Raw genomic sequence first — 12,621 nt, forward strand, 5'->3', positions numbered from 1 at the left:
TCCCAAAACCTTTGTTAAAAAGACCCCAAAAGAGGAGAAATGAATGGTGAAATATTTAAACGCTACAAGCGTTGGGGGAGCAGCAAAACCGACAGGGTCAATACAGTTCAATAATACAATCTGCCCAAAGGTTGAAGCAAGAGGATAGCATTTGAAAGACAGGTTAACAGTACAGGGTAAGCATTGCCAATGTGACCACTCTTTAACCATTGAATTGTACCACTGGAAAGCACGCTGCTAAATGTGAAAGCTCATAAACGCACGGCCACTCATCAAATCGCGTCTTGGTAGCTTTACACTTGCAACTCAAGCCAAGTGTTGGCGGAAACGTTCCCATCAAGTTTTGGTGGAAAAATAGCCAGCCTGACAGAAATGGTGCAAATAGGTTGTTTTCTCCACCAAATATTGGCAGAAAATACCTTTTCGCTTTTGCAAGATTCGAGTCCCTGGTGTGAATTGGCCTGGGTTGGTCTAGTTTGGTATATGAATGTCAGCTACGAGGGTGCAGCATGCGGGCGCGCGGATGTGCAACAGGAATATAACAATTTGCCCCTTCACGATTCGGTCATTAAGATTCGAGGTCACAAATCCATTGTTTGCATATATGGTGCACGTGGAATACAGTGGCTACAGTTCCCATGCACCAAGCCTATTCAACACAAACGAGGATCCCATTAACTCTTTACACGCTAGGTTAATCGCGTGCACCACCGAGTGTGGAACTGTAATGAATTAATTGTCACATCCTTGGTGTGTAAGCGCGTATACACGCACACATGAGCACTGAAAGCCCACAGCGTGTTGCCCCAGAGGCAAAATATCCTTGGGTTAGACTCCTCTCGTTGGTGGAGTCTACGCCTCAAAGGTGGAGAGGAAAGTCTGGACGATGCTCTTCAGCTTAGCGTCCGTTTCATCGGAGATCTTTCCTTCGTTGCTGCAATCACACACACACGCGCGCACACAAAGGTTAAAGACGCAACCCCAAAAACAGTGTATTAAGAGCGAAACAGCTGGGCTGTGTACTGGGCTGCAACTTAAGGAAAATGTATTGATAAGAAAAAGGAATGTGGTTCAATGTCTCCCCCCAAGGGTACTATTTTAAATTTAAAAAAAAATCTACTTTCAGTTTTTCTTTCATGCTCCCATTGCTGGTTGACATATTTAATACATTTATGTTGAATTTCGATTTAAAGCTTTCGTGACTGCAATGATTCATCTTCTTTGGTTCTTTCGGTAAAGTGCTGTCCTACCAGACAGTCTCGCCCCTTCACCTGATGAAGGCCGCTTGTGTTGTGGCCGAAACGTCGTGAGAATATTGCTGTGTTATTTTATTTCATCAATTTATTATTTTATTCTCATTCTACGTGACTTTACCGAAAGAACCAAAGAAGACATTTATGTTGGTGTACTCATTCTTTTCAAAATGGTTTCTGCACAGTTCTATAGAATACATGCCTTGTTTGGGCATTTTCATAAACCTTCAATACAATTTCATCACTCATTCCACTTTTAGGTACACCACTAAAATGCCCTCTTAGCGACGTGAGAACCACGCTTGAGTGCCCCTTACCTCCATTCTCGCGCGACGAGGGGAGCCCGTGACCCTGGCTACACCACAAAATTTGGCACATGCCTAGTACATTATTGATTACGTAACGCACTGTTTTATATATATAGAAGAACTGATGCCTACCGGATTGTGGTGAGGACCTCCTGCTGCTGGCTGCGGATGTGCGCAAGGAAGGTGCTCTCAAACTTCGTGATCTTGCTCGGCTCCAGCTTGTCAAGGTAGCCACGCACGCCAGCGTAGATCACAGTCACCTGCTCCTCGATAGCCATGGGCACTGTCAGCGGGAAAAGGGGAATATGCAGGAAGCAGAGGGGCCACAAGGGATGGGTGGAGGAGGACAAGTAATGAGCAAAGCACGTACAATGTTTACAAAAATCATTAAGACCATATTAGAGCAATAAGCTGACATCACTGAAATGTTGGGTTTAAATCCGAATTTCAGCCATCAATGATGAAACTGGGTTCGCAAGTTAAATGTGAGATGATGGGAGTCTGGTCACCAATGACTGTGGGTCAATGCTTTGCCTTTCTACGAGCCTCTAATCTATCGACTTACCTCCGCATTCATTTCAATTTAACAATCGTCACATAATTGGGCATTAAGCACATGCATATAGTGCAAGAACAAGTACTGTGAACCGACTGCTTTTTTCCTGCTTTGTAGTTATACATCCATATTGCCTTGGATCAGGCTACAGACCATTTGCTACGCTGATTTTGCAACATTTTTGTGTGGGTGCCATCCCCTACATGCGACCGTGGGGAGCTGCCCAACAGACGTCAGATTGTCGAGGGCTGCCCCTTATTGTAGCAACGAAGACAGTGAAATGTAAAGGTTGCAATTTAGTGGTTGAGTGATTTGGGCATCGGACTGCGAAAGCAAACGCAAGAAAGTTATAATGTACATATGCTGAACCTCTTTCGCACCGCACATAGCCAACCGTGCTGATCGGAGGCTCTGACAAAGAGGCGTGCGTCGGCCAAGCTTCCATCGCTCACCGTATTGCCCCTGCTTGAGCAGTTCTGTAAGGCGGACGCCACGGTTCAACAGCTGCTGCGTGGACGCATCCAGGTCAGAGCCGAACTGAGCAAAGGCAGCGACCTCACGGTACTGAGCCAGCTCCAGCTTCATGGATCCTGCAACCTGAATGTGGGGAAGTGATGGCACACTGGTTAGCAAAGCAGCTAAATACACTGTAATCCCAATGACTGCACTCAATTCCTGACTGTATATCAAATTGTATCCTCTATGTTGAGGCAAGCGAAAGCATGTCGTGGGAATATAAAGGTGACCAAACGCAGCGCTCGGCTGCCATTTTCTCGTGTAGACTACTCCATAATGGGACCTTTTGCCAGTACTGTTCGCCTTTTGGCATTCTCTGGTCTGACACTGGTCAGACTAGGCCCTAAAGAAGGCTGTCTCTGGTGTAGGCCAATCAATTTCAAAGACAATGCCATATATAATCATAGCATGTTTGTTTGCATGTTCACCACAAGTACATGTGATTAATGCAGACATGATTCCTTGCAAAAGGTTCTATTTGGTGTTTGAACATCTTAAGACCTGTTTTATTGCCAGAAAGGGTAAAACATATTCTTATTTAGGACGCTGTCTTTCCGACAGCTCTGTTTCTTCACCTGAGGATGGCTGCTTGCGTTGTGACCGAAACGTCGTGAGAATTTTATTGTTTTATTATTTTATTATTTCCCTTCTACGTGACTTTACCAAAAGAACCAAGAATATATTCTTATTTTTTCAGACAACTCCATGACAGCAATACTCCCATTGAGAAGTCTCCACATTGTAATTATGCGTTATCATGCGCCTTCAAAGCCACACAGCCACACACTCACCATAGCGTTTGCCTACTAACCTGCTTCATGGCCTTCGTCTGAGCAGCAGAACCGACGCGAGACACGGACAGACCCACGTTGATGGCTGGACGGATTCCCTTGTAGAAGAGCTCAGTTTCCAGGAAAATCTGCAATGGATGACACAAAGCCACGGCAATGTAAGGAAGGACCAATGTGTCTTTGGCAAAGAAAGCAAGCATTCTATAGACACGCAGATATCCCATATTTAACCTCACTAAACCCTCGTGAAGAGTCAAGGCTTCATATTTCAAGATGGTTATAGGTATTGTAAGGAGATGCAGAATTCGCCAAGCGTGGACAAAATGGGGCATGATTGCGTCCGAGATGACTCAGACCTTCATGTGGTGCGACAGGCCAGGCAGCTTAAAAATAGCATTAAGCAGCCATTTCGAACCAACACAGAGCATGCCACGAAGAGGTGGGGGCAGACACTCCCGACACACACCTGCCCGTCGGTGATGGAGATCACGTTGGTGGGGATGTAGGCAGACACGTCTCCGGCCTGGGTCTCGATGACAGGGAGAGCGGTGAGGGAGCCGCCCTTGAAGTTGTCGTTCATCTTGGCCGCGCGCTCCAGAAGACGGGAGTGCAGGTAGAACACGTCGCCGGGGTAGGCCTCACGGCCAGGGGGGCGACGCAGCAGCAGTGACATCTGGCGGTAAGCCACAGCCTGGGAGCGCGGGGCGCACACACACACACACACAGGGTTGGTGGATCATGTAAACTCCAAAACTCACTCGGCTGGGAATCAAGTGATGTGAATAAACATCGGCAGTCCCATACAAAACACTAGATGTAGCTGGAAAGTCTATATAGTAGAATGTTAACTACTTCATACTGTTCCTGAAGAAGCTCCCAAGCACATGAATCAACACAAGTCAGACATCGTGCCAAACTACGAGCAAGAACAACCATAAACACATCAGGGAGCTATATAAACATGCCCACAAGCCCATAGAAAGACGTGAAATGGGGAAAACTCAAGTTAAATGGTGGTGGGAATGATACCTATTACAAACTTAGAGGTTTTCACCTGTGCGATCTGGCAGAAGATGGAAGCAACTGTGGAGTAAGGTGGCATCAATGGGATTACCCTAACCACTTAACTAATCTACTGCCAAGTGGCACTGTGGTCAGAGTGCTAGACTCAAAATTGGATGAGTAGTTTAAAATCTGGCTGGATAGGTCCACTAAAGTTATCACCCCCTCCAGAGTCAATAAGACGGGAAGATCTCAATTCAGTAATTGTAAGGAATTTCAATCACTGGCCTCGAGCCACCAATTGAGATGGGCACCTTGCCAATACTCGTCTGAAGCATGGAGACAGCATTACTCTGTTCTTTGATTGCAAAATGGTACCTGCTTGGAGAGATCGTCGTAGATGATGAGCGCGTGCATTCCATTGTCACGGAAGAACTCGCCCATGGAACAGCCAGAATAGGGAGCCAGGTACTGAAGGGGAGCAGCATCAGAGGCAGTAGCCGACACCACAATAGTGTAGCGCATAGCGTCTGCGAGGGACACGCGTAGAATCAGCACCACAGTTAACGAACTTTATGTAATGTTCAAAAATACAAAGAGCAGCTCTTCTGTTGGTGGTGGCACCAAGCCAGAAGAGGACATTTCTCGATATTATGTTGTAGAGGCAAGTCTCTGCATAACATGAACATTTCTGATTGGTTGTCTCCATGTGCAAATGAGCAATGCGACTATAACTATTCTTAATTGGTAGCTCTCAGCTAATGGTGGAATGCCCAAATTTCAATGAGGGTTGGTTACCTCAGAAGATGAGTTAAACTTCCCTCCAAATGGCAAATGTTTTATTGACTCCCAAATTAAAAGTTTATTCGCATAACCAAGTAGATAATTAGGAAATGCTTGCGGGACTACAAGAGACATGTTCTCATCTGTACCTGCTCAACACAAATGTGAAGCTACTCCATCATTGCTCTGGTGTCAAAATAATTATTACTGGTTTGTGCCAAGGCAACAGTGATCGTATTACAATGTAACTAACCTCTGAAATGAAAATGTACTATTTCAACTGCTGGTTCAAGTTCGCCAAAAAATGTGCACCGCCTCACATTAATTTGAGCAGAAACCATGCTGACAAATTTGAGAAGTGATTACAGTAATATATGTATCAGGAAACAGCAATGATTTTACGAGGATATGGCTTCATATGCCTCAGAAGTGGGAAGTGAACAATCAGTAAAAGAAAGTTTAACTTGAGAACTACTCTAGCCAACCATCTACACTAGCTCAGCAAACTCTTGCTTTAACACTAACAAAAAAGGCCAACCCACTGGCACCAAACTTTAATGTTGGTCCTAACCCCAAATCTCCCCCCTGGCACTTTGCCCTGCCCAATTTTCTCTTTTAATGTGCACTGCAGCACTATCGGTGTCTACCCGCCTCGTACCCGCATTTGTGAGCCTCTTGACCAGCTGTGCCACAGTGGATCGCTTCTGCCCGATGGCGACGTAGATGCAGTAGAGCTTCTTCTTCTCATCATTCCCATCATTGAAGCGCTTCTGGTTGATGATGGTGTCAATGGCGATGGCAGTTTTCCTGTAGGGAGAACAGGTACGGTCAAACGTGTCGACTGTCAATCCACCTTGGCACCGGTAAATTCTCCAGCAACAATAGAACGGCAGGCAGCACGGCGAAAGACAAATAGTAGTGTTCGGTGGCATAGTAGGGAGTACAGCCGGTGCATTTACCAGTCACCAAAATCAGTTAATCCATCACGTCTGTGCCTATGCCGTGGACCTTTTTCCAGCCAGTATTTACCCATAGACAGCCTCAAAATTTCCCACACAAATGTGAGTTGCAGAACAAAAAGTCCACTGTATTTAATGAAGGTAAAAACCATAATACAATGTGCTTTTATTTTATATAGCACTCTCCATGCAGAACATTCCAGAGAACTTTAGAATAGCCCTTATTCAATTGAATCCAGCTAAAAAATAATCATGTATTTTTTTACTTACATGTTATGCCAGCATTGTAGAGACAGGGTGCATAATAACTAAATGCTCTTGCCCCTTCTGATATTAAAGGACTTCTCGCAACTAGCAGTTTGGCATTGATCGAAAGGTGCTGCTAAGAGCACAAGTTGTCAGCAATTGATGACAATATGAAGGCTACTCAATTACAAAATAATTGTAAGCAATAACATGCATAAAAACTGCACTGTTTAACTTAAAAGTGAGCAAGAGGTGGCTGCAGCCATTGCTGCTTTTACCCGGTCTGCCGGTCACCAATGATGAGCTCGCGCTGCCCACGGCCGATGGGCACCAGGCTGTCCACGGCCTTGATGCCGGTCTGCATGGGCTCGCGCACTGAGATGCGAGGGATGATACCGGGTGCCTTGAGTCCGACTCGGCGACGCAGCTTGGCTCCCAGGGGGCCCTGGCGGAGTGACAGAGGAAGTTCAGCAACAGGATCTGCACTATTGGACCATCCAACCACGCGCTGAACACACCTCCATAAACAATTTAAAAGAAGACATGACCTGAAAAAAATTGCGTTGTGGGCAGCAGGGGGCACTCCAGCAAAATCCATTGCTGTACTGTATACATATGCTCTCACATCTATGCTCATTGCCTTCACAAACCTTTAATGACCAGCATAATGAAGTAGGGTAAAATAAAAAAAACCCACAACCCACACCGGAGTGGAAGGCCCTCACCCAGCAGTGGGATTAACACACCCGACCACCCCACTGTCAGTTGGCACGTAAACTGAATGAACACACGCACACATGTGCACACACGCACCTTGCCATCGATGGCGTTGCCGAGGGCATCAACCACACGTCCAAGAAGCTGCTCTCCGACGGGCACGTCCACGATGGCGCCCGTACGCTTCACTACGTCGCCCTCCTTGATGAGCTTGTCGTTACCGAACACCACCACACCCACGTTGTCTGGCTCCAGGTTCAGCGCCATGCCCTGCACGTGAGATCCAATGCCAGAAGTCAGCAGGGTCATTTGATGGTGTGACATAGTTGTTTACAGTAGATCTGGGAGACTGTCACGTTTACTCGAATGGAATTAGGATTTGATTATTACAGTTAAATACAATTCCGAATTTAATTGTGGGATTGGCAGAATCGTGGTGGGCCAGGTTAATTAATTGCTTAACGAAGTGAAAGCCTTCTTTAAAAAAACCGCCGATGGAAAACATTGCAATAAATCTAGTCCATTTTTGTTTATTCAGTAATTTATTTTATTGTACCCAAACATCTGGTAAGACTTCAGTCCAGGGGAGAGGCAACCACAGCAAGGATTGGAGTGTCCCTTGCCTTACAAAACCATATCAGGCCAAGGCTCACCTTCAGGCCTGAGGAGAACTCCACCATCTCCTCAGCCTGGATGTTCTTGAGGCCGTAGACACGGGCGATACCGTCGCCGATGGACAGCACGCGCCCAGTCTCCTCCAGCTCGGCCGACATGTCCGCGCCCAAGATCTTTTCCTCGAGGATGGACGACACCTCAGCAGTGCCTGGGATTCAATAAAACGTCGTCGCTCAGGTTCACTCAATTAAACCCGCTCAGACCAACGCAGTCTCTCGGTTCAGGCCAGTCGTCCAGTTAATCGCATAGCTTGTAAGTGTTAAAGCAAGTCACTCAATTGATCCGAGACCGTTAATCCCACTCAAGGCGAGAGGTGACACTAAAAACCCCGAATAACTCGGACCAACTCACTCAGAACACGCCAAAAAGGTCACTCACATCAACAGTGAACACTACTCAATTAATCACTCTCATCAATAATCACTCTCATCAATAGAGTAAAATAATTTACGTACTATATTGTGTTTATTACCTGTCTTTTGCACAGGGGAGGGCTTGGAAGTGTGGACATTTCTGCTGACCACGAAACCTGCCGCCAAGGCATTCCTTGCGACCTGAAACAAGATGACCAAAATTCACATGTTTACAAAACTCCAAATGTGCAAATTGACAATCTTGGCAGATCCGAGGGTTCAATAGTATGTTTACCTGTTATGCCAGTAACTATTTGCAGAGGTCGATACTGAATGACATTTACAATCAATATTTAAAACAGTTAACCGCGTGCCTGTAACGTTCACATAAAACTCAGCAACAATGTAAAATACCTGGTTTACAGACATTGAAATGCTCCATTAACGCGGTAGAGTACCGAACAAGAGATTAGTAGCCAATGACCTTAACAGTAGTTCTGTACTTGCAAAGCAAGTGGTTAGCCGGACCGCTCTATCTATCTATCTCTAAGTTCTATTCCCGGCCACTTATAACGTCAGTGGCGAGTTTGTATATCTGAAGCCGTCCCATTCAACCAACCCGCAACAGATCAGCGTGGTGAAGTATGGTCAAACAACACCCATGACACAAGAGGATTGACAGAGGGTTGTTGATTAAAACTAGTACGAGTGCAAGTGCTAGTAACGGTACTGTAGAGTACTGTACAAGGCCTAGGTAGTCAATGACCTTCACTCGCAAATGACAACAGCGCGCTTCGACCACTTACCTGACATCGCAACGCGACAGCGAGCGCGCTATTTAAATGCACACCTCAGCCGAAGCCACGAGAACAAACTTAAACGAAACAATTTAAAACAAAAAACTCTCCCGCTGCAAAACGCTGAATCAATGGGGGCCTGGCTGCAGCCTGGGCTCGCCTAAATTTGGGGCGCAGCAGGGCAGTCGCGATTTCTATCAAACCTGCCAACCGACGCGGTTGCGACGAACGAATGCAAAATAACGACGACAACGCCCGCCGGGCAGTGGAATTGCTCGACGGCGAACGAACTGAGGGGCGACGCTTACGTGCGGCTGCCTGGAAACTCCGCGCAGGAGCGAAGCGGCGAGGCGTGCGGACAACATGGCGGCGGTGGCGGCTGCGGCGGAGTGGGAGCTGGCGGGGGGAAATGGCGGCGGTCACGTGATGTGAGGGGCGGGGGGGGGCCTGGGGGGGGTGGCTGCCGGGCAGCGGGGGCTACCGGGGGGCGGGAGGGGGCTGAGGGGCGGGGGGGCTGAGGGGCGGGGGGGGGGCTGAGGGGCGGGGGGGGGCTGAGGGGCGGGGGGGGGGCTGAGGGGCGGGGGGGCTAAGGGGCTTCACGCGCCCCGATTCTCTGCGAATTTAACCCGTGTCTGTGTCTCGTCTATCTCTCAAAATTTCACGCTTAACTTCTAATTTAGCAATCTTTGCAAGAACGTAATCAACCAGGCTATGCGTCAATTGTGTGTTGACCGGCTCTCTGTTTTTAATTGTCACTCTCTCAAATTTAGCATACTTTGGAAGAACGTAATCAACCAGATTAGGGTTTTTTTTATTTAAAGCTTTCGTGACTGCAGTAATTCATATTCTTAGTTTTTTCGGTAAAGTCACGTTGAAGAGAAACAACAAAATAACAAAATATATATAAAACAATAAAAAATTCTCACGACGTTTCGACCATAACTCAAACGGTCATCATCAGGTGTTGACTATTGTTAACTATTATGTTATCCGACTCTCTGTGTTGTATTGCATTGTATTTCTAAGTGTACTAGGCTTGTTTTCTCTTTCATTTGCACCTGATGATGATTGCTTGTGTTGCAATCGAAACGTCGTATGATATTATTTAATTTAAAAAAATTGTATTTCTACGTGACTTTACCGAAAGAACCAAAGAGCGATTTAAAAACGTTTTTATTTGTGTGTATCAACACGTAGTGGTTGGTCGTAGTGGTTGTAGGAGGCTTTCGCGAACAACGATATTATATTCTTGTTTCTTTCGGTAAAGTCACGTTGAAGGGAAACAATAAAATAATACAATATATAAAACAATAAAATTCTCACGACGTTTCGACTGTGACACAAACAGTCATGATCAGGTGTCAGATGATGACTGTGTTACAGTCGAAACGTCGTGAGAATTGTATTGTTCTATATATATTTTCATTACTTTATTGTTTCCCTTCAACGTGACTTTACCGAAAGAACCAAGACTGTGAATCACTGCAGTCACGAAAGCTTTAAAACAAAATTATCCATGATCAAGGGTTGTAATTTGTTTTGGTTTGATCGCGTGTCGTCGAACAAGCCACCACACCGACGCAGCCCGTTGGTAAAGGTTTCTCACGTAAACAAAGAGTGCACAAATAGTAAATTATTTCAGCACTAACCAGGCTGTGTGTTGGGAAGAGTAAAGCCACGACATTTACAATTCGACCACTGTGACGTTTCGCTGGTGATTACAATTAACTGAAATTGTGAAGAAGTCTTCCTGCTTCCGTATTAATTAAACTCAGAATTTTTAAATGTCACCAGGTAATGCCCACTGAGCTATATGGCTCTTTATTAGCAGCGACCTGGCTATCACAAATGATAAGAGCTCAACGAAGCGGCTTAGGGGCCATAAATGACGTCACGCGATTTTTGACCCCCCCCCTCGTCACACGGCGTCACAAAAAGTCAGACCCCCCCCTCAAATATGACGTCACAAAGCTCTGCCCCTCCCCCGAAATAAAACATGCTTCAAATCACTTTAAACTATTGTCATTGTAGTGCGTGTTTAATGTGGCGCTGCACCCTGATGTTGTAGATGTTGTAGGAGAAAACATTTATTAAAAAGTCTATTTAATTAAGTAGAACGTGTTGTCTATATTTATTTAAAGTTGCGCATTTTTATGTGACGTCACATTTTTCAAGCACCCCCCCCCTCTCTCGTCACACATAGTCACAAATGTCTGAGCCCCTCCCACCCCTAGGTGCGTGACGTCATTTATGGACGGCCCCTTATCATCATGTGGAAAGTTTATAGGCGTAACCAAATAACTCTAAACGCCGTGATGTTGATTCAAAATGTGGAGGGGGAAAACCCCCGAGGCCCCGGAGAAAAATCCACTCGACCACGGGGAGAGAGACACCGCAAACTCCAAATATACAGCAGCAGCAGCAGACGTCAGGATTTGGGATCGAACCCAGGACCTCCTGTATACCGGGCGAGGTAGTTAAAGCCTCTGGATAACTCAGCTGTCACAACTATGGGGTTATGCGGCGTTATGCGAAGCATCGGGGCCTAGTCGGCCACAAGGGGGCACCGAACCAACAGAGATATGTTACTACAAATGTAAAAAAAAAAATATTCCAACAATTGACCATAAATGCCAAAAAACATTGTTATAAATTTAAAAAAATTCATAAAAATACACACAGCGTAAAATATAGCAGCGCTACTGCTGGTGTTTGTTACTGAACACCACAAGGCTTTTTTTGCTAATTGACATGCGCGTGAAAACAAGACGCATGATGACTGAATGGTGAGCTTTGTGCCTTTAAATATTTGTATTAATACTGTCACTGTGAGACTGACTTCCTCTAAACCCAATACACGGTGCAACGAAAATAATATATTTATTATAGTTATAGCCTACGTAATTATTGTGTATAGGTTAAAACCATCCGTAGCTATTTCAGTGTTAAAGTGAGTCGGGAGAAATGAGAGGGGGCCAACAGTCGTATCTTGCATACCCCCGTTGAGATCGGTCGCCTGTGTACATCAGGCGAGGTAGTTAACATCTCGCCACCGTGGAAATTATCTCATTCTGGGAAAGTATCCCAATCTCTGGGGATTGATCCCATTGTGGGTATTGGTCATCGTGAGATCCCAACTCGTCCTCTCATACGAGCAGTTGCTAGTGATCGTTCTCACTCACACTACACCAGGCTTTTCCAATTTGAGCATTGTGGAGGCTGCTTTTTCTGTTTTTGTTATCGCACGAGGAGTTGTAGCCCAAATCCGGGCATATTTCTCGTTCAGCTTCGGTCCATCAAAACTACCGTGCAATAAACTGTAAATAATGTTCGACACAATATCAGATCTCGCGGTACAAAGCAATACCTGCCACCCGAACACAGATGGCAATTCCCGGGAATTCAAGTCAAACCTGAACAGGTAGCAATCCTAAGACATATACCAAGTGCGTATATTGAATCTGGATCCCGACAAAAAATATGAATAAATTACGGATATTTTTTTCAGTAAAGTTAAGAATGATCAGGAAAGCACTGGAAATGTAAAATAATTAAGGTTATTTCCATATTTTTCTGAAGACCTTCCAACACTTGTTAAACCCATGGAGATTGTTTGACCCTAGTTACCACACTGGTAACTGCAGGTTGGTGAAAGGGCGGTGGGG

At 45.6% G+C, this 12,621-nt stretch overlaps 1 protein-coding gene across 1 annotated transcript; it reads right to left on the bottom strand.

Annotated features, from left to right (window-relative positions):
• Positions 1–285: 285 nt before the first annotated feature.
• On the bottom strand, positions 286–9,393 carry LOC116950829 (ATP synthase F(1) complex subunit alpha, mitochondrial). Its single transcript, XM_032968925.2, has 12 exons — positions 9,265–9,393; positions 8,279–8,360; positions 7,785–7,954; positions 7,228–7,401; positions 6,693–6,859; positions 5,868–6,016; positions 4,805–4,956; positions 3,891–4,115; positions 3,445–3,552; positions 2,570–2,714; positions 1,694–1,844; positions 286–934 (listed from the first exon to the last, which is right to left on the bottom strand). The coding sequence occupies exons 1-12, from the start codon at positions 9,319–9,321 to the stop codon at positions 853–855; spliced, it is 1,662 nt and encodes a 553-aa protein (XP_032824816.2). The 5' UTR covers positions 9,322–9,393; the 3' UTR covers positions 286–852.
• Positions 9,394–12,621: the final 3,228 nt, after the last annotated feature.

This window comes from Petromyzon marinus, chromosome 40, assembly GCF_048934315.1.
Source record: "Petromyzon marinus isolate PM22_M1 ecotype Great Lakes invasive population chromosome 40, UKy_Petmar_22M1.pri1.0, whole genome shotgun sequence".
Taxonomy (NCBI): Eukaryota; Metazoa; Chordata; class Hyperoartia; order Petromyzontiformes; family Petromyzontidae; genus Petromyzon; species Petromyzon marinus.